The sequence below is a fragment of the Xenopus laevis genome, chromosome 1L, assembly GCF_017654675.1.
Source record: "Xenopus laevis strain J_2021 chromosome 1L, Xenopus_laevis_v10.1, whole genome shotgun sequence".
Taxonomy (NCBI): Eukaryota; Metazoa; Chordata; class Amphibia; order Anura; family Pipidae; genus Xenopus; species Xenopus laevis.
In genome coordinates, this window is record NC_054371.1 from 40,987,362 (window position 1) to 41,010,220 (window position 22,859).

General features: G+C 37.5%; 1 protein-coding gene across 1 annotated transcript in view; it reads right to left on the reverse strand.

Annotated features, from left to right (window-relative positions):
* Nucleotides 1–543: 543 nt before the first annotated feature.
* The window catches only part of LOC108698364, a 33,016-nt gene continuing 10,700 nt past the window's right edge, over nt 544–22,859 (reverse strand). The window contains exons 8-12 of the mRNA XM_018229795.2: nt 18,649–18,706; nt 17,098–17,183; nt 16,314–16,392; nt 2,266–2,358; nt 544–687 (exon numbers count right to left, since the gene is read on the reverse strand). Coding sequence (XP_018085284.1) covers nt 646–687; nt 2,266–2,358; nt 16,314–16,392; nt 17,098–17,183; nt 18,649–18,706 — 358 coding nt within the window. The 3' untranslated portion in view covers nt 544–645. The remainder of the gene's footprint in view (nt 688–2,265; nt 2,359–16,313; nt 16,393–17,097; nt 17,184–18,648; nt 18,707–22,859) is intronic.

The window sequence follows — 22,859 nt, forward strand, 5'->3', positions numbered from 1 at the left end:
ATTCAAACTTGAATTCGAGATTCATCATATCTCAACGCTGGGAACAACTCGAATTCCTTAAACCTGCCGAGTTCATGTAGAAGTCAACGGGAGAGGTCCAGTGACCCATTTGAAGATGTTAATAGCCTTCCTGGCATTCAAGGTTTTTTTTCGGAGAAGAAACTCAATTTGAGTTCCGTCTAATTTGATTCAAGTTTTCCGGTTGTAATATGTTTGCGTTTGAGACGTTACTATTCGAGCTTCATTGTCATCCGAGGTCATTCGAGGTAAAAAAAACTCTATCAACCGTTGATAAATATGCCCCTTAGAATCAAAGTCCGGACACCAGACCTGCATGGCAGCAAATTGTACCATTGTAAACCTCTGCCACCAACATATTCATCTATTATATTTAATACCATTAGTCCACATGTGAAAAAGTAATTTGTAATATTTTTTTTTTTCATTTTTACTGTGACACATTGTGTGTGTTGGGGTGCAGATTTCTATATTGTATAGGGGACATGGCCATACAAGACAAGTGGATATGCAAAGACACAAAAAAACAGACAACATAGATTTTTTTATTTAATAATATAGAAATGAGTCACAGTTGCTAATTTAATGTATTAGATATTACAGTACACTATGATAACTTATATCACCTTAAAAATATAAAGGTTTTGCTTCTTTTAAATAATCTTGAACCTGAAAGACAAACCGAAAAATATGATTCATTATTTTATCCCATCACTGCTCCCAATAGCATAATATGTTGCACATTTGAACACTTGTGCTTCCTCATTGATTACATCTTTATTCACCAGAAGGCCAACAATAAACAGTTTGACCCTTGTGCAAAACCTTTTTCACATTTGGTGTCTCCAGAAAGCCCTGAAACAAACTTGCGTCCAGTTTAAGGAAAACTATACCCCCCAAACAATGTAGGTCTCTATTAAAAGATACTGAGTAAAACAGCTCATGTGTAAAACCCTGCTTCATGTAAATGAACCATTATCATAATAATATACTTTTTTAGTAGTATGTGCCATTGGGTAATCATAAATAGAAAATTGCCATTTTAAAAAATAAGCACCGCCCCCTGGGATCGTAAGATTCACTGTGCACACATACAAACCACATGTAAGGTCACATGAGCCAATTAACAGACAGAGTTCTGCCTTTTGCTTCCTCACTTCTTCCTGTTACAGTTAGTGTTGTAGTATTTCTGGTCAGGTGATCTCTGAGGCAGCACAGATAGAGTCACGAAATGGTGGTTCAAGGCAAGAGATGTAAAAGGGCAATATTTATGTAAATATATATTCCAGTTTGGTAAGATTCTTTAATACGTCATTCAATTTGATATAAACTATCTGTTGCTTAAGTATTCATTTTGGGGGTATAGTTTTCCTTTAAGGCACGTAAGTGGTGTATAAAGGCCCATTGCAGTATGTGTTTTATTTGTATAAGTGTAACTCTTATTTACCAAACTCCCATGCCGGATTTTAGCTTATTTATTAATAAAAAAAAAACTTGATTTAATGGTATCATGGAAAAACTTGATAAAATCGAACAAACCCCTAATCGCTCGAATTTTGCTGGGCTTTTTTTCGCCAAATTGTTTGAATTTTTCAAGTTTTTGCCCAAAAACCCAGAAAAAGTCAGATTTTTGGGCATGAAAAAGAAAGATAGGTGCCTCTCCCATTGACTTATACATGATCTCGACGGGTCTCAGATATTTGGATTCTTGCAGCATAGTATCATAAATCTAGAAAAAATTTAGTTTTTTTCCCTCTAAAAATTTGTTTTCTAGTGAAAAAAAGTCAACTTTTTTGATATTTCACAACTCGACCTTAATAAATAACCCCCTAACTGTCATACTGAAGTAATCACTAAAAAAGTCTACAATTATATCATGAAGATAAAGATACTTGTAACAACTGTACAAATGTAATAGACTACACAATATCACGCCTTCAGATAATACAATGTCAATCTGGCCAAATTACTCTTAGAACAAAGCATATAAACCTAACAAGGGATCTCAGAAGAGTTTATAAAGAGCTGAGTACATTCATCCTGGACAGAGTGTTGGAGAATACTGGGTAAAAATGTGGTTTTCTTGGATAATAGCTAGGTGGAATCCATCACAAGTTTACCAAAAACTGGTTATTTTGAAAGGTATGCAACATTTATTTTTCACTTGAATGTATGTTATGATGAAGTGATTTATTTGTTTTCAATACATGAAAAGCTGAGAATGCAAATTTTTCAAAAACGTCTTACCTTTGTAGAATAGAATTTTGAGCCAAATTCTGAACTCAATGCAATTCTCTTGATGGCATCAGTTGCAAGGTGCTTAGACATCTGCATTGTTGTCTAAAATACACAAATTGCAAGGTCAGTTTATAGATGGCTGCTTGTGAAGTCCTCTCTCCTGTTTTTCATTTAATTTGGCAGATGCTGGTATTATTATTATTATTAACATGTATTTCTATAGCGCCAACATATTGCATAGCACTGTAATTAGCAAAGCATCTATCTGGCTGTTTTTTTTAAATTGTTATTTAATCTATTCCCCTTGGTACTAACTTATTTCTCTAAATAAATTCTTTCCCATGGCCCCTTGGGTTTGGGTTTTTAATGTTAATTAGCCTCTCAATGATTAGCAATAGGGAAGGTAGCCATTGAGACAGCAGCCCTTAGGTTCTACTGTCTCCCACTTGTTGGTATCTCTAGGTACTAAAGAGTAAAGAATGTATGGTAGCTAGTAGCTTTCTTTGGGAAATCTCCATCTTTCTATTATTTTTCCTTTTACCAATTCTGTACGTGGTTTGTAACCAAGGGTATTTGATTAACATCATCAAATTAATTAACACTGCACTTTTCTTCACACTTTCCACTTTATCATCACTGAATTTAGATTTTTGATTTGAATGTTCTAATGAGTTTGTTATGCTCATATATTATTGTGAAATGGTAATGGTAATGGGCGAATTTGTCCCGTTTCTCTTTGGCAAAAAATTAGCGAAATGCGAATCTTGACGCCAGGGTAATTTTGCGGGCATCAAAATCTGCGCTGGCGACAATTTCGATGCCATACAAAAAAAATGTACAAAATAGGCGCAATTCAATGCGCGCCTATTTTATACAATTGCATTACAGTCAATCGGCGTGTGTTTAATTGTCGCTGGCGTCAATAATCTTTGTGTATTTATCGCCGTGAATTTGTGCCTGGCAAATACATTTGCCCATCACTAGCTGCTATATTATACCATTATCTATATAAGATTTATTTATTAAAGGTATTTTACGAGATTTGCTGGCCTGGGACCATTAACAAGCTCCAAGGCAATGTGCAGAATGTAAAAAAACAGGTGCTTTATTCATGATGGGGGAGGGGGAGGCACATATGCACCACCTCTTCCACCCTCTACTAGGGGGGGCAGGACCATCCATAATTAGGGGTAGGCAGAAGAGGTACATGCCTAGGGCAAAACAAAGAGCGAGCTCTGGGGATATACAAGTACTTGCTGAATGAAAAGTAAGAGGTTCACTCTTGCATCCTTTTGTGCATTCTCTGGTCATTCCAAAAGACTCTTCCAGCGTAATCATATACAGGTGTAGGATCTGTTATCTGGAAACCCATTATCCTGAAAGCTCAATTACAGAAAGGCCATCTCCCATAGACTCCATTTAATCCAAATAATCTAATATTTTTTTCCTTTTTCTCTATTATAACAAAACAGTTTCTTGTACTTGATCAAAACTAAGATATAATTAATCCTCATTGGAAGCAAGACCAGCCTATTGGGTTTATTTAATGTTTAGATGATTTTCTAGTAGACTAAAGCTATGAAGATCCAAATTACAGAAAGATTCGTTATACCAGAGCATTCTGGATAACAGTCCCCATATTTGTACCACATTTAAACAAAGCTGAGTAAGAAACAGTAAAAATCTCGAAAAACTAGGAACAACATTTTTTCAGCTCTATGAATTTCCCACAGAGCTTACTATCTAATTTTTAATGCTGGAGGTAGAGAACTACAGCTTAATTTATCAAAAGGCATAAAATCAGACTTCATTATTTGATAATGCAGTTTATCATTAGTGTATTAGTTGCTAATGACTTGAAATCAACTCAAACAACATAAGCTTATTAATTATGTCAGCCCTGGGCTCTATTCCAAGCTCGTCTTTTGATAGGACAAAGTCAAACTGTAGAGACAATACAGCGTAGGCCTCAATTTATTTTATTTCCACGTTACAGTATGTTTTTTCTAGGTTGATTAGGTTTGGATGATCAACACAACCATTCATTTATTTTTTTTAAAAAAACATATGCATGACTGCATTGACTTGAAAATGTATGAAACATTCAATTCTGCAGTACAAAAATAATGAAAGACAAAGAAAACAATATAAACTTGATTCATTCTCCAAAAGCTGAAACAAATTTGTTATTTATGATTTTCCTCCCTAACGGAACATGCTTAGAAAAAGCATAAGAAACGTCCAAATTCCATGAACTTTCCTTCAATATGCCCTACAATTATTTATTCTAAGAAAGGCTGATCCTTTTATTATTTGTGTTGGCTTCCACAATAAACAGTCTTTCCGAAGCTTTCAATATTCGTTTCTCAGTAATCAGAGTAGAATAAAACCTCTTTCCAAAACCCTGTAAAATAAGCTATTTGGAAGCCAATTAAAACTGTAATGTCAGGAAAGAACAAATTGTACCAAAAAGGACATTTCTTGACATAAATAAAAAAATAAAAAACGCAAGTGAAATGTGACTAAAATTATTCAAAAGTAGGTAAAGTGACTGATTGGGGGGGGGAACTGCTGTGAAGGTTTAGGGGTATCAAAACCTGAAACTGCTGAGGGTCCCAGGAGTGTGGAGTGACAAGTGGGGTCCTAAACGATGTGCAGTTTCAGCATGTTTCTGTCACTCAGTGCTACATATGAATAGGTATATCAGTATGGGGAATACTCTTGTTAATACATTCAGTGCTTACTTATGTGCCACTGACCTTATAAAAGTCTACAGGAATGGACTGAGGAATGTGTACTATTAAAATGTAACTTTAAAGGGACATTATATGGAGAAATAATCAATCTAAAATAGCACTGTCCAACTTGCTGCCTGCGGCCCAGCCCCTTGAGCGTATACAAGGGGTCATTTACAAAGCAAAATGCAATGTGCAAAGTAAAAATAATGGTTGCAATTGGCTTTGCTCTGCTGGTGCAACATTTTTAGAGTGCAAAGACAAGAAGCTAGCCCCTGGAATTTAGAGCTGCCTGTGTTAAACAGTGCTCTAAGAGGGGCAGGCGGGGGAAGCATGTAAAAGTCCCCCCTTATGAACCTTAACCTGCACCCCATCCAGAGAGTAGAAAAGTGACGCATAGTGCAGCTACTCCCAGGCCACTATTGCTTGTTAAAGGGCATGTAAAGGCAAAAAAATAAAATCCCAAGTTTACTTTCTTTAATGAAAAAGAAACCTATCTCCAATATACTTTAATTAAAAAATGTGTACCGTTTTAATAAGAAACCTGACTGTATGCAGTGAAATTCTGCCTTCATTTACTGCTGTCGATAGGAATTGTCAGACGGTCCCTAACTGCTGAGCAGGGAAACAATCAAACCTATGAACAGCAGGGGGAGCCCCCACCTTACTTCCCAGCCATGCAGAACTCAAGCAGCTTTGTTTATGACGATCCCTAAGCAGCCCAGACCACACTGAGCATGTGCACAGTCTTAGTCTTGCAAAGACAAAGTTACAAGATGGTGACCCCCTGTAGCCAACTTTGAAAGCATAAATTATTTGTTTGATTAGGCTTGTGGTGCAGTAAGTTCATGTTTATATTTAGTACAGGTATAGGATCCCTTATCCGGAAACCCGATATCCAGAAAGCTCCGAATTACGGCATGGCTGTCTCCCATAGACTCCATTTTATCCAAATAATCCAAATTTAATAAAACAGTAGCTTGTACTTGATCCCAACTAAGATATAATTAATCCATATTGGAGGCAAAACCAGCCTATTGGGTTTATTTAATGTTTAAATTAATTTCTAGTAGACTTAAGGCATGAAGACCCAAATTAGGGAAAGATCCGTTATCCGGAAAACCCCAGGTCCAGAGCATTCTGGATAACAGGTCCCATACCTGTATACAAAATACAGCATTTCTAGCCTTATTCTATTTGACTTTACATGCCCTTTAAGTCTCTCGCACCCCTTTACTCTCTTGCCCCAGAGATCTGTAAATGACCCTTCCTGCCTAATTAACTCCTTTCTACTTATCTTTAACGCAACATAAAGTTAGCAAAACAGAATATTACTAACTTTTGAATGCAACATTGCAATTTCCTTTATCACTTTATATTAGTTGCTTCTTGAAGCTATCACTCGACTACCCACAGCACAAAGCTACTGATTAGATGGCCTTTCTTTATTTGGTGGATACTTTGTAGCACCCACTAATCTCCTGTAATTCTACAATGTACGACATATTTTACATTCTATGTTAATCAAACAGCACAACTCTTAGGGCAGAGACATGCGGTCAGATTCGGGGAGATTAGCCCGATGGCACTCAGAGCGCTTCGATTGTTTCACAAGGAAATTCGGACGAGTTCAGAAAACTAAGTGCTTTGAGTGCTTCGCAAAGAAATTCGGGCGACTTCAGCAAACTAAGCGCTCCAAGTGCCATCCTGCCGGTGATGGCTAGAATGTAAATCGCCCGCGAGATGGCACTCAGAACTCTTTGTTTTCCGAAGTTGCCCGAAGTTGCCTCACGATTTACATTCTAGCCAAGGGGAAGGCAGTTCGGGGAGACTAATCTCCCCGAATTTGACCGTGTGTCTCTGCCCTAAAGCATTTAATAGAGAATCATAAACATAATTCAAGAAGCAAAGTTGCATTTCCTATTGGCCTCATTGGCTGCTCAAAGACATCACAACCAGTGCTTGATAGATGATTTTTTTGAGCCCATATGAAAAATTCTTTAAACCACGTGCAAGCAGCAGATTGAGAGATCACCAAAATATGCGTAAAGTCTCATTCTTATTTTGGGAGACAAATTAGAATGGGATGAGACATTCCACTTACATTACAGCAGAACACGATATACCAAAACAATATGGCATGTAACCTCTGTTAGAGGCATTTATTTAATAGAGGTTACATTCCGTTTTGTTTTGGTCTGCTTTAATGTAAGTAGCAGGTGAAAGTATTGTAAAACAAAGTGAAACTGGAGTCATTTATCTATTTTTGAACACTTGTTATCCCTTTTTGATGTTCCAGTGTGGCTGGGAGTTGTCATAAAAACAAGAATGTTAAAGGCCCATTTAACACAGAAAAATCATTTGTATCACACTGACAGTTATTCATATCCATTACTCGTAAAATGTAATGTTTTGGAGCCCAAGTCACTTATTATTGAATAGTGCTTGCTTATCTGCTTTCTAATTGCAGACACTACTGATATCTTCTTTTCACATATCATCACTCATTCTTTTCATCTGAGGATTAGATAAATCATATCCATGACTTGAGCCAAAGAAAGTAGAATAGAATCATATGCTATTGACATGGATTTTTCTAGTTTAGTTAACAATAAGAACAAGACACTGTCTTATTATTGGTGCTCATAATAGAAAAATAAAAAATGAAGAATCACTTTGCACAGCAAAGTGCAAAAAATGATTAATAGACTTTTACTTTAAATAGTTTTAGACTTATAATTCTTCAACACAGGATCCTTTAGTTAAAGAAGAAGGCAGGGCATAATAGCTGGGTGATGCAATTTGTTAAAAGTAGAAGTTAACTTTTGGTAGGTTTTAGAACAACCAATTCTAATCAAATTTTCAATTGGTCTTCATTATTTATTTTATATTTTTTTTTAATTACTTTCCTTCCTCTTCTGACCCTTTTCAGCTTTCAAATGGGGGTCAGTGACCCCATCTAAAAACAAATGCTCCATAAGGCTATGATTTCATATTGTTGTTCTTTTATTACTCATCTTTCTAATAAACCCTCCTTTATTCATATTCCAGTCTGTTATTCAAATCAATGCACGGTTGCTAGGGTAATTTGGACCCTAGTAGCCAGATTGCTGAACTTGCAAACTGGAGAGCAGCTGAATAAAAAAAACAAAATAACTCAAAAACCACAAATAATAAAAAATGAAAGCCAATTACAAATCTTCTCAGAATGTCACTCTCTACTTCGAAGTTACTCAAACTTTAAGGTCCCCCCAAAAGATAACAATAACTAACTTGAACCCCGGTGTTCCTTTTCTCTGAAAACTGTGCCACTTCCCATTATATTCTTTCTTCTAGGAATCCATTGAGGCCTAACAGTACTATGCATATTTCAAATGGAGTGAAAGTCTGTGTTTTGTTTGACCGGACAGGAGGATCACCACTGAGAGGATAACCAAAGAGTACGAAGATACGGATGCAATGTTCCTACAGTAGTACCCAGTTCTCAGCAAACAGGAGCACCTGCCTACGGTCTTTGATTAGCAACTACAAGCACTGCGATTATGCTTTTCCTTCTTATTTAAAATATAGGTCAAACATTTTTATTTTAACCAAGTGATATTCTGTTTTATAATTATTAATTTACACAAAATACATTTTCACTAATGAACTTTTCTTCATTTGCTTGTGTTTACTTTTGGTTCTGGGTGTAGGGAAATAAAAGTCTAGTAGCACCCGGCCTAGTAGCCAATAGCAACCAATCAGCTGGCAGCAGGTACTGGACATCTGACGGATTGATATGGGTTAATGGATCCATTACACATGTTATGACCTTACGCCTAAGAAGAAAACTCTCCAGGCTTCATCTTTTGCTTCCACTGTTATTTCAAGGAAGTGTAGAACCTACTTACTACTGAAAGTGTTTTAAAGCAGAATTTAAAAAAAGAAAAAACCCCACAGACCAGAGTGAAACAAGTTTTGCATGTCCTTGGCTACGAGATCTTCCTATGCCAACAAAAATACACATGTTACTTAATCTATAAAATCTACAGAAGACATTAAAGAAAACTTTTGCTCTGAACATAAGTGTTCCTTTGAATTGTGATTAAAGTAGATTGACAGGCACGAGTGATTAGAGGGAATTAGATGTGAGGAAAGATGGAGAATGTCCAGTTAAAGCGGTCTGCAGAATTAATGTGTGAGGGGCCGGGCACTGTATATATCAATCAGAGAGATCCAGAAGCTTTAGTGTTCCAAGATGATAATGATGAGCCGCGCACAACAAGTTCAAAAGGGAAAAAAAACTGCAATATGTCAAATCCAACTGGCAGCAAGAGTTAAAAGTGCTACAAAATATTTGAAATGAATTGATGTCGGGTTGAGTCATTAGACTGACATTCTATAGTATGTAATTAGTTTACATTACAGAGATTAAAGGCTAAAAATACCCCTCCAAGGCTATATACCTGGATTTGGTGTTCAAATTTGACATTTTCTCGCTTGTTGCTTTACAATAGACATAGACAAATGGTGACCTGTATGATGTTGTTGAATTACAATTTCCAGAATTCCAAAAGGCTGTCACTGCTGTAAAATTAGAACTACTATCAGCCCTGTTCACATTCAGACACACCAAACAGCACTTTCTATATAATCTAATTCTTGCGGTGCACAATAATCGGTCTATTATTCCCATGGGATAAAATCTGGACCCTCGCTGGGTCTTGGTCTTTGTACATAGCATGAGAAAAATAGCTTTCCGGCGTAGCAAAGATTGTTTTATTCAACCTAATATTTAAAACTAATATCAAGCTTAGAAAACAGTTGATCTGTGTTATTTATAGCATCTGAACACCAGCTCTGACTGGCTGCTGTTTTAGCAACTCAGAGTAAAGTATTGCATACATATATATATATATATATATATATATATATATACTGTATTATGCATGTATGCTATTATTTTAGCAAACCTTGCTTTGATATTCTTAGATTAAATGCATTTGTTTGTTTCTCCTGTGCAAATTATTATATGCCAACAGCTTTTACTGTCTTTGTTATGAATGAAAGGTTTAACATGTTTAATAAAGTGTATTAGGGATGCACTGAATTCAGAAATTAAAATGGGGATTCACCAAAACACTGCCTTATGCAGAATCCTGATTTGAACTAACTAATTATGAACATTGAGTTTTTTCTTGTTGTTTGTAGGGTCGGCACTCAAAGAGCAATCCTCCAGGCAGTTGTAGTAAAAAGGTCTTTATGACAAGTACAAGTATGGATTACAGCTTTACGCGTTTCGTCTTCTCACAACACTTAGTGATAGGCTGAGCCTATGACTAAGGGGCATATTTACTAAGGATCGAATTTCGAAGTTAAAAAACTTCGAAATTCGACTATCGAATTTGATACTTCGATAGTCTAAGTATTTTTTTGATCGAAAACAGCCGTTTTCGATCGAAGTAAAAATCGGTTGATCGATCGATTAAAACGTTGGATTCGAACAATTTGAACAATTTTACAAAAAAATACTTTGACTACTCAAAACTTAGCCAAACACTCAGAAAGGTTATAGGAGGTCCCCCATAGGCTAAACAGCAATTCGGCCGGTTTAAGGTGGCGGAGTGTCGAATTCGAAGTTAAAAAGACAGTACTTCGATTTTCGAATGGTCGAGTTTGTGAAGTATTTTCAATTCGAATCGAATTTTGGCCTATTTGATGGTCAAAGTACCCAAAAATTACTTCGAAATTCGAAGTTTTTGAATTCGAAAATTCACTTTGACCCTTAGAAAATGGGTTTTGAGAACACAAAACGCGTAAGGCTGTAATGCATGCTTGTACTTCTAATAAAGACCTTTTTACTACAACTGCCACTGCCTGAAGGATTGCTCTTTGAGTGCCAACCCTACAAATAACACGGTGATGTCCGCTCCCTTATGCTGAAGGCTTGGGGAAGAGCACCTGAGCCTCCTCATTTACGTGTTGAGTCTCTCTAAAAAGAAATATTTTGGTGAGAATATTCAGTATTTTCTGCCAAGTCTTTTTGAGTTATATTTTTCATGGAAACCATGTTAAAGCTTGAACAGAATAAAATGAGGGAAGCAAATTCTTTATGCGCCGTTAACACAGTTTCATGGAATCTTGCTGATCTGGTTTACAGTAAATGTAAAAATGATACAGACTCCCAAGGTACAGCCCATTAAAAGCTGACATGTGTTTCCTCTCTAAACAAAGCACCAGGGCACGGTATACAAAATATAACCGTAAGCACATTTGTCTAAAGGAAATAGATTTACAATGGCCTGCCTTGCAATACGAAGAGAAATAAAAGAGAAAGATACAGTGCAGTTGGCTTTCTATAGTAACTGATCTCTTCCAACTGCATAGTTGCCAATATTTCCAAATCATAATCGGTGATGCTTCAGGCCATGCCACCATTTTTGGCCTGCACAGCAAAGTTCCCATTCCATTCTGCTCGAAATCCTGCAAGCTATGAATATTTGGGATCAAAAAATGTTCCCCCATTCATTCCAATAAAGGTTATGGAAATCATGGAAACGGTTTCTGTTCTATGACTACATATGCTTTCAGTAGGGAAATATAGACATACTCCTTGTCACTAAGCTGATGGATGCTTGGATTCCCTGAATCCAAGCACTGCAAACTTGTGTAAATGCAGGTCAACATTTGAGAGAAGATTTTTTTTTAATATTAGTATAAACACAAGAGAACAGGTAAAAACTGCAACTCATACTCCACTCAAACTGTCTCCTCTTCCTCAAACTTTTCTGAGCAGGGACCTCATTGCTCCTGTTGAAACATATTTATTCTCACTGTGTAATTTATAATAATGTGCTTGTGTTTACGCCTTGTAAATCATTGCATACACCTGTGATAAATAAATTCTTTATCATTGTTTGTAGCTTCAATATCTCCAATCCCTAAACAATGAATGGTCTGAGCGATTGAATTCCATGTTAGTGCTAAGTGTAATATTTAATATATTTAAAGTTTTTTTTCGGTTCAGTTTATCTATCAATCTGTCTATCAATATCTATATTAACTGATATTGATCAGTCTGAACCTGGGATGTGCTTTCCATAGGGATCAATGTGCATTACATTCAGGGTCGGACTGGGGGGCCAGGGCCCCCCTCCGACCCCCATGCCCCCCTACTGTGATGCACCGAGTCTGCACACACAAAGGCGCCGCTCGGCACACCAGCGTGAAGGCACCCGGGCGCCTGGTGCCTAGCACACGTAACCTTTTTACGGAGATCTGGAGAGGGGTCTGGCCCGGCGGGGGCCCATTAAGGGTCGGGGCCCACTAGGTATTTTCCCTGTGTCCCGCAGGGCCAGTCCGACACTGGTTATATTGACAATTTGAGTTGATCAAATTTGCCATCCTACTTGATAATTTCCTAAATTCTGCATACTAACAGTTGTATATACAGTAGAACTCCCATTTTACATCCCCTGATTTTAAGTTTTCCCTCATTTTACATTGTTGTTTCGTGGTCCCACCTATATATTATGCATAATACATTTCCCTGATTTTACATTTTCCTAGCTTTTACACCATTTTTTTCTGGTCCCGTGAAAAATGTAAAATGAGGGTTCTACTGTATGTATATTATAGATTAATATTTTGGTTTAAAGGGATGAGCCAGCTAGAGGTACAAGTGTGTAGTGCAGTCCCATATCAAGCTACGGTACATTAAATATCTCCCAGAAATTTCTAAAGAAATACATTTAGGATACTTGGGTCTGAAATTCCTAGTTCCTTATGTAGGTCAACATGGAAAAGCAAAGAATTTAGCACAGCACTATACTATATATGTTGCTTAGTTAAAGGGAAAAAATGGCAGTATGGTTGCCAAATCATTCCTTTAAACTAAACATCTATATCATGTACAGTATATGGGAGAGGTGACTGTTTCAGGCTCTTAAGTGCTGCAGTTTTGGACCAATTACCAACTGCCCTAATTGGTAGTAAAGTTAAAAGGTAGATATATTAAAGGGATCCTGTCATCGGAAAACATGTTTTTCCTTCTCAATATAACTGAATGTGTCTCAGTGGGACATGGGTTTTTACTATTGAGTGTTATTCTTAGATCTACCAGGCAGCTGTTATCTTGTGTTAGGGAGCTGCTATCTGGTTACCTTCCCATTGATCTTTTGTTTGGCTGCTGGGGGGAAAAGGGAGGGGGTGATATAACTCCAACTTGCAGTACAGCAGTAAAGAGTGATTGAAGTTTATCAGAGCACAAATCACATGACTTGAGGCAGCTGGGAAATTGACAAAATGTCTAGCCCCATGTCAGATTTCAAAATTGAATATAAAAAAATCTGTTTGCTCTTTTGAGAAATGGATTTCAGTGCAGAATTCTGCCGAAGCAACACTATTAACTGATTCATTTTGAAAAAATGTTTTTTTCCCATGACAGTATCCCTTTAAGCTCAGAGCAGCAACTGACCTAAAACAGCTAGACGAACATTTCTAAATCTGTAGAAAAGAAAAGGTATGCATAGGTGTCAGTGTCACCTTCATGTAGTCCTTCATTATATGTGTGTCTGCCAATATCCCCGTAACCCTATACTCAGGAATTACCTTTTGCGTCTACTGACTGCTTTAAATGCCAAAGGGATTTTATTTAGACTAATGGAAGCCACTTCTGTGGAAAAGAATCCGTCTGTCTGGCAACACTTGCTAATCAAGCTTTAATAGCCTGAAAATAACTGCCATCTTTCATTTTAATTTAGTTACATGCAATTACACCTGACACTCTAATCTGGCACTTTGTCCTCAAATCATCTAAACCCCCACAGTATTAGTGTTAATTTAGATTCAGAGAGAAGAGAGAGCGCGCCTTGCCTAAATATTATTATTATTATACAAATACTGCTAATTTCTCATGAAAATGTATTATGATTGGACAAGAGATCCTTAAAAACAGCAGTAAAACAACAGGTAACCAAGCTGAGTCGGAGACGCTGGCAACTCAAGTTATTTGATTTGGGAATAGTCTTTCTTTTAGAATTCTTACAGGTCAGGACAAAACCTTTAAATTTCTAGAAAGATTATTTCTAAAAGATCCAACTATGGCAAACAACCTACCCAAACAACCTACCCAATAAATGAGACAAAGGATGCCTGTAAGTGACCTGTACCTTTTTCACAGTCGTGGCATTTGTCATCTTTTTAGTTGTGGTTCACACCCATATCTGAACCTAATACCGTCTGCCTCTATTCATGTTGGTTTTGGAAGAAGACAGGATTGCGCATATTTTGACATATAATAAGACAGTGATGAATGGGTGGCATTCTGTAATACAGAATTCTACTGAGCTGGTTCCATGATCAGATCCAAATATAGAGTTGAATGCTTTTGTAATTAGAAGAATGACCTTGTCAACAGTATGAGCTGGAAAGAATTCTGTGTATGTATTTATTGAGGAATGAAAGAATATATATATATATATATATATATATATATATATATATATATATATATATATATATATATATATACTGTGTATATGAATCAATATAAGAGCCTGGGTGTAAACCTGTAGCTAAGACACTCTGCATCCAGGACAGTATTATAATTTGTACATACAGCTATTGTAGACAATCTCATGGTACTACAAGTCAGTCAATGTAGCAGAGACCTCACCTGATACTGATATTCATATTTTTCTCACCCTAAGGAATATTAAACATTCTTCTGTAATATGTCTCGCAGACAGCTGGATGGACATTTCTTTCATACACATCCCATTAGCAATACATTCCGTCTGCACTAGAGTATTTGAATAATGTGCCTTTTTCTCAGCAGATATTCCTTTTCTTAAATAGTAACTTGAATATGACATAAACCTGTCCTACATGGAGCTTAATTAGTCATTACATGTAACTGCTTTGTATACACCCTATTATGACTGCTGCACATGGAGCTTCAATTAGAATATAATAAAGGAGCAAGGTGGGGGTTTGTGGCTATAAAGGAAAAATGGCATTCATTACAATTAATGAATATTGGCTGTTGAAACAGTGAGCTAATATCCATGACTTGGATATAGAAACAATATTGGTTTAACATGATGTTTAACAAATCACATCGTACCCCATAGTATTTCCTCTTTATTTATCTACCCCACAGCTTGCCTTTTGCACTCCTACTTCTCTCTCTCTTTGTTTTTAAGTCTTCCAGTTGTAATGTCTTTTACTTTCTGCTAATAAAAAGTACATTGAGAAATGGCAGTTTGACACATTAATGTTAGGTACATTCTTTATTATGCTTTATTAAGCAATTAAATGTGCCGGGCAAAGGCTCACATGGCCACTACAATTCACATCAATACAGCAACTTTATGCCAAATTACTTTTAATGATGTTCATATTTGTGTAATTTAAAATACTTTGATGTACCAAACTGCTCTTTTTATGACAAAAGCCTTTTAATTATCCAGATTTCAGCTTATGAAATTGTGAATGCAACTCGGCTGAAGACGAACTGAAAGCTTGATACATACGAGATTCCCTTATTGCCCTGTGGGGGAGCACAACCCCGTCATATAGAGTTTTCCAAAATGCATGGAATACAATGATCCAGTTGCCCTAAGGCAAAATAGCTAAATAACAAGGTGCAAGTGCTCTGTCAGGAACTTTAACACAGGTAAAATGGTGCAGTTTAAAAGCTTTTTGAGACTTGTACAGCAGAATAATAAGGATAATGTGAATAACAGTTATAGCAGCAAGGTCAGTGGCCCTGGTGTTAAGGTCCAGACATGCTCTAGGGATGATAGGCCTCAAGACTTTGTATGGACAAGGATGAGACATATGAAAAGGTGAGTGTAGTCTCACAAGGCACTGAATGGGCCCAGATTAAGAATAATATGGTGAAAGCTGGCTTCTTTATACAGACCGCTCTGAAAAAAGTTGGAAGTATTAAGAAACAGACTTGTTGAGCCAATTACTATTCAGCAACACTGCTCCATAGAGCATTACACAACATATACACAATATCTGTACAATGTGGCATACCAAAAAGAGAGCATTCTTAAATGGGATGAATAAAATGTGTACAGTAGCATGCCACCCTAGAATAATTATTACATTTTATACTAGAAGGATAATGGATATTTTTATGGATGGGTGGATATTTTTATACTTAAATGCCTAGGGGACTTGAATCAATAATAAAGTGATAATGTTCTCATTTTAATTTTATATAAATTGAGGAGTCCTTTCTGACTATTAATCCAGCCAATGCCATCAACCACTATAGATATTAGATGAAAACACAACCACAGTGCTCATATTGCCATTTATAATACTAACCTCAAGAATGATTTCCTCGGTAATGAGCTGGACAGCCCGATCCATGAACATTTCTGACATGAGCTTTTTATGCTTTTTTCTTTGATTAGTTAAAAATATCTAAATGAATAAGGATAAATCATGGAGTACAATGCATGAAAATTCTGCACACAAATTTAGTAGCAGTAACCAATCAGATACTTGAGGGAAGGCCACATGGGCCATAACTGTTGCTTTTGAATCTTAGCTGCATGCTGAGGATCAACTGCAAACTCACTGAACAGTTATGTCCCATTTGGCCCCCCTTCAAGTCTCTGACTAACTCAGAGTTAGAGAGCGGAAAAGCAGGCAGTAGTGTTCTGGCTATTATGTTAGACATCCAGTCACTCCAGACTTTATACATTACATTTTTGACTAACTAACTATATTAGAAACATTTTTTATTTTGCACAGCCTATCTGTTTACTCAACTTGTATTTTTACACTGAACTGTTCCTTTAAAGGAGAAGGAAAGGCATCCTGCACTTGGGGGTGGCAAATGTTAGGCACCCCCAAGTGATTGTATTGGTATAACCCCGGGCTGGTGCCGTTTTCTGCTGATAGGAGCACTGGCCCGGGGTTTCAGGTAAGTCAATACAATCACTTGGGGTGCCTAACATTTGGCACCCCCAAATGCAGGAGGCCTTTCCTTCTCTTTTAAGTACATAAAAGAGGTACTACTTCTTCACTTTTTCCCTGTCCTGTACACTTTCTTTGCTATTGTGGTTGTGAGAATTGACAATGATTGTAAAACTTTAAAGGATACTCTGTGCCTGGAGACATCTTTCTGGGTGCAAGTGATAAATGTCTGTTCAGAACTTCCTCTACAACTTCATCAAGAAATAAATGATCCTGAAAAAGAAACACATCCAGAAGACTCATGGATGATCCATTATCTTGTTTGTTACAAGATAATATCCAAATGGTTTGCCTCTTGGTATCTTAAAGATATTACAATAAAAGGGATATAATGTGCTTATCTATTTCAACAGAGGGAAAAATTAATGGAGTCAAGTTGTATACCCCTCCGGCTACTTCAACAATGATGAAGGGGGCAGGCACTATTACAGACAGCAAAGGAGGGTGTACCATCACATTGGCCTGCTCAATTAATCAGATTGGATTGTTATGTGCTATACTTTTCTGAACTGGTTGAATGACCCTGGGTATGCAGAGTTGTACTGAAACTTGAAAGAATCCAGTGTGCATGGTTTAAGCATTGGTCAGCACTGCTTCCTTAGAGCACTGGGTCCTGGGTTGGATTACAGCACTACCTGCAAGGAACTTGTATGTTCTACCTATGCTTGCCGCGGTTTCATCCCGCACGCTACAAACATACAGGCAGGGTAATAGTATGAGTGAATGTGATAGGGACATTAGACTGTAAGCTCCACTGGGGCAGAGACTTAAATATGCCATTGTGTTTACTAGAGCGGTGCCTTAATTTGTATTTTCCAATTCCGTAACAGAAATAGTGATTGTTTGAAGCAACAGAGGTAGCGCCTGTTTAACTATATGAGCTCTAAATAGGCCTATATTTTAACATTTATAAAAAAAATTGTTGTGTAGTAGGTAGGGGTTTCATTTGTGGGGCCAACAGATGAATCATTGAAATCAAAGGGGGTGAAACACTTGCTTACTCTATTTACTGGACTGGAGGATGGAAAATGTACTTTTTTTGTGGCAAAAATGATCAACATGATCAGTTGAAAATGTTCCTATTTGTAAGGAATAGTTTAATGGTTAAAGGGAAAGCCAAAATTTACTGTAATCTTATGGAAATAAACATTCTACTTTTAATCAGTCACAACACCATTTCTGAAATAATAAAGTTAGTGTTCACTATCCCTTTCTCGGCAATCTGTCTACCTACATGCGGCCTTTGTGTTTCTTTTAGGGAAAGCTTGCTCTAACACTTCTTTGTTCTGGGCTCCTTTTGCCTTCATGATGTATAAGAGCTCACAACACCAAGCTGTGTGTAAAGAGACAGGTTGCTGGGAGGGGGATAGTGAAGAATAACCAAATTAGTTCAAAAACAGTAACACATTTTTAACAGATATTTTGAATATGTTGTATTTCCATGAGATGAAGCTTATTTAACTTGTTGGTTTTCATGAGGAAAAACAATTATTCAAAAACAATATGAAGTAAAGGATGGTTAATTGAAAAGTTGCTTAGAATAGGTGCCTATATGTCATGCCAAAAGTTCCCCTTTAAACTAATATTGCTATGTTGTGATGCATTGCAAGTGTCTAACCCCAGAAAGCAACATAAATAGTTTAAAGATGTTCAACCCTGTCTGCCAAAATAATCATACATTGTCAAGGTCCTTTAGAAGATCGGTCCCAGTTGGTTTTATGATTTCATTTTCTTGCCTACAAAAACATAATCAGAAAATCTATTGGTTATTAAACAATTTAGTAACAATTTAGTATGTGAGATAAACATATTGTATTTTCCTTTACTGTGTCATAACTAAGGGGCAGATTGATCAAAATGTGAGTTTAGAGCTTAATAAATAAAATCTTGGCAATGTTCTATTCATTCCTATGGGATTTTTAGAACAGTATTTATCCAATGGTGTTTTCTAACTTTCACCCATTGATAAATACAACTTTAAAAATCTCATAGGAATGATTAGAACGTGGGTGAATTTTTATTTATTAAGCTCTAGCCATGTTCACTATGGCAACATATGTGCACAGAACACACAATAGGGGTAATTTACTTACCACACCAATGTGCAATTTTGGATGCAACCACCATGTTTTTTATCCATAATGCAGTGTTTTACCCATAATCCCAGCACAATTGTGGCTGCCAGGGGCAAGTGTGCTTGGCGGAAATTGGGTGACGCAGTTGCACACAATTTTTTTTATGTTTAGCTGGTGTTCGGCATGAGAATGATATTTGCATCATATTCTGCAGCAATTGATGCAAGTCGCTGTGGGAATCCTGGAGCTACTACTTGGTTCGGAGGTGGTGATTGCTCCAGGGTCTCCTTGTGCCAACAGACACAACTTCAGAACAGTAGACAGAATGCACCAAGCAGTGCCCAAGTGCAACTATACCGAAGGGTCACATGTTAATGCAAGTACCATTAAAGGAGAACTCAACCCACCCACAAATAAAAACCCCTACCCAGTACCTTACATAGTCCTCCTCCCTGTTCTCTTCCCGCATAGGTGATAACATCTATAAGTGCCCCTGATCCTTTACTAGCCTATAAGTGCAGAGTAAGCAGATCATGGGTGCAGAGTTCATGGGTGCCATCTTCCAAATCTTTGGATTTCTTCAGGTCCTCTTCGTTCCCTTTAGCAATTTCTGTGTCTTTTGGTGCATGTGCAGTTGCTACGAAGCGGAGAAATCCAGAAAGCCATAAGAGGGCACCCACAAGATCTTACTCTGCACTTATAGGTGAGTATAGGATAAGGGGCACTTATATATGTTATCTCCTATGCGGGGAGAGAGCAGGGAGGGGGACTATGTAGGGTACTGGATAGGGGTTTTTAATAGTGGGGGGTTGAGTTCTCCTTAAATAAATGAATTAGTAGGCAGGAACAGAACAAGGTAAAGTAAGGAGGTAAGGTTCAAGGTAAGGCAGGACAGGACAAGGCAAGGAGGCTAAAGCTGGAACCGTTAGCTTGGGACAATGCCACACTGCTAGTTTGGGAACCAATGCTCATGCAAGGAGTGTTTTGAGGGCTGGCCTTATATCGAGCAGAGTCAGCCCTAATTGGCTGACTGCAAACCAGTCAGGCTGCTGCTGGGCTGGGGCTGCAAAGGCCAGGTAATATATAGTGAGCAATCCTGCAGGCTGCTCCTCTGGTCCAGTGGTTAAGCCATTGAGCCAGAAACCCAAAGGTCCCCTGGCTTGAATCCCAGCAGAGCCTGACCCACCTTAAGGCTGTAAAAAAGTTGATTCCACTACAGGGTTTCCTCAAGTTACATATAAATCACTATTACAGAGGGGGGCTATTACAGTAACATGCTATGGTTTGCATGACTTCTATTAGCATTTATCTTTAATAAACTACCTGCCCCAATCCCCTCTGGTGTGTCTTGTCTACTGCAGAGCACAGAAAGGTACAAATAAATACTATGTTAAGACAAACATCTGTCTTGTTACAGTCATGTGTAAATGTCTACGTTTGAACTTACAAACAAATTCAAATAAGAACATACCTACAGTCCCTATCTTGTACGTAACCTGGGGACTGTCTGTACCAGATAATGCACTAAATGGTGTTTGGAATATATATAAAGAGCAAGGAGATAAACTATAGCCACGCCATTTTTCCAGCTGAGCCTTTTTTGACAGTTCGGTCACAACACTATAATTAACACATGTTGCTTTTTCACTACTGTTATTTATAAAATTGTTACTTTGATAAAAGATGTCTTTATAATGCATTTCTCTGTTTTGCCAAGATCATTTCAGCTTTTTTTTCCATAAAGTGCTTCCTTCATCATCGAAATGTACCAATTCATCATAGAAATAGAGTAAAGCAGTGCCGGTCAGCTTTTTCCACGTTGTGGGCCATAAATCCAATATATTGTATATGTTTTCAGGCCAGATAATATTTATTAGATGATATCATGCAAAACTCAGTGGAGCCAATGAGCAGGCTGGGGACCATAAAATGTCTTTGACTGCCACATCTGGCATGTAGTTCTCTAGTTGGACTGGTCTCATATAATGTAATCACATTTCAACTAACACTATAGCTTTTTATATACATTCCATCACTGACAATGATTTAAAAGTTTTTCATGATTACTGTATAAACAGCCAATTCTCTCCCCCCCCCCAAAAATAAAATGTTGAAGAGCATTACATTAAACTAAATTAAAAAATCAATGGATTATAAATAGGCCCACTAAATTACTGAGTAACACTTGTCTACTGATTTGGGTGATATGGAATAAGATCACGTAGCACTTTATACCGTGCACTAGATACACAACTGATCTTTTCAGTAGCACCATACTAATAACCCAACCTGTAATGAAAAGCAATAAGGTTCTCCATTGCTCCAATCAAATTTCCCAGATGTCAGGGCTTTCCATTCTGCATGAAATCACAGCATGTCTTTGTAGCTCTGTATCTGATAAAATGCATGCAAATACCACGGGCAATATTATTTTATAAAAGCCAGCTGAAAAACTGTAACATGTTAATGTCAGTTAGATTTATTATGAGAGCCCTTGTTTAAATTAATGAGCATCTCATGGTATTTCATTGGATGTGCTGAGTGTAATGTACCCTGGCAGGTATCCAGTGCTGTACACATCCCACAAAAATAATTCTTTATAAGTATTGTCTATCTCCCCATCTGATTTCATTCAACTGCCTCATGTAGTTAGAGCAAAATGAATTTTAACCTATGGCTACTCTGTCATTAAGCATGCATAGTGAATAAGACAGTGCCTACAGTACATTTTCACCCCTTCAATTTTATCCATTTAGTTGCAGTACAAGCTGAAATTAAAGTGGATTGGACTGATGTTTTTAACATTTGAATAATAAAACATACTTAAAAGCACAATATACAACATTCAGCTCAACATGAGCTGAATGAACGGGGCTTGTGCTGAACATACTTTTTGCCTATTGTTTTAATTAAGAAATATGTATGGTTTCTGTCTGACACTAAGGGGCAAATTCACTAAGATTCGTAGTTGCGCTTTCGCCACACTTCGCCAGGCGTAGTTTCACCAGCGCTCCGCAAATTCACTAAAATCCGAAGTTGCGCACAGGGGTAGCGTAAGGTTGTGAAGTTGCGCTAGCGTTGATTCGCTAAGTGAAGCAAAGTTACGCTAGCGAAGGTTAATTTGCATACGGTGCCAAATTCAAATTTCAATGGAGGAATACGTATCAGCACTACAAATGCCTAGAAAACCTTCAAAACATCAAATAAAATTTTTTATTTTGCCCTACACATGTGCCCACTGTTTAGTTAAGTTGCCATGAGTTAGGAAATATAGGGGGGAAGGAGGGGAGCCCCAAAAAAATTTTCGATCTTTTTCAGCCTATCACCCATAATATAGAAAACACGCCAGCGTTTTTTGGGACTTAGAAAAAATGTGAACTTTTTAAGCAATCCCTATCTACTCTATTGCGCTTCGCCTGGTCTGAGGTGGCGAAGGAAGTCTAGCGTAAAAGGTAGCGTTCAGTACACTGCGCGCGTTAGTGAATTTGCGTAGTTACGTCCGTAGCGAAAATTCGCCAGGTGTAAGGGTGCGAAGTAACACTAGCGAATCTACGCCAGCGTTCGTTAGTGAATTTGCGAAGTAACGAAAATGCCCAACGCTAGCGAATTTACGCTAGCGTTCGGCGCTTCAGCGCTTAGTGAATTTGCCCCAAAACGACTTAATAAAGCCAGTTTTACTTTAGCACTTCCTGTCACTTCTGGTCCCACAGAACGTCAAAGGAGCTGATAACATAACAACCAGCCCACTGAGAAGCCCCTGATAATAGGCTGCTCAAATAGGCTGAGCAAAATCCAATAGGTTGGTGAGTAACAT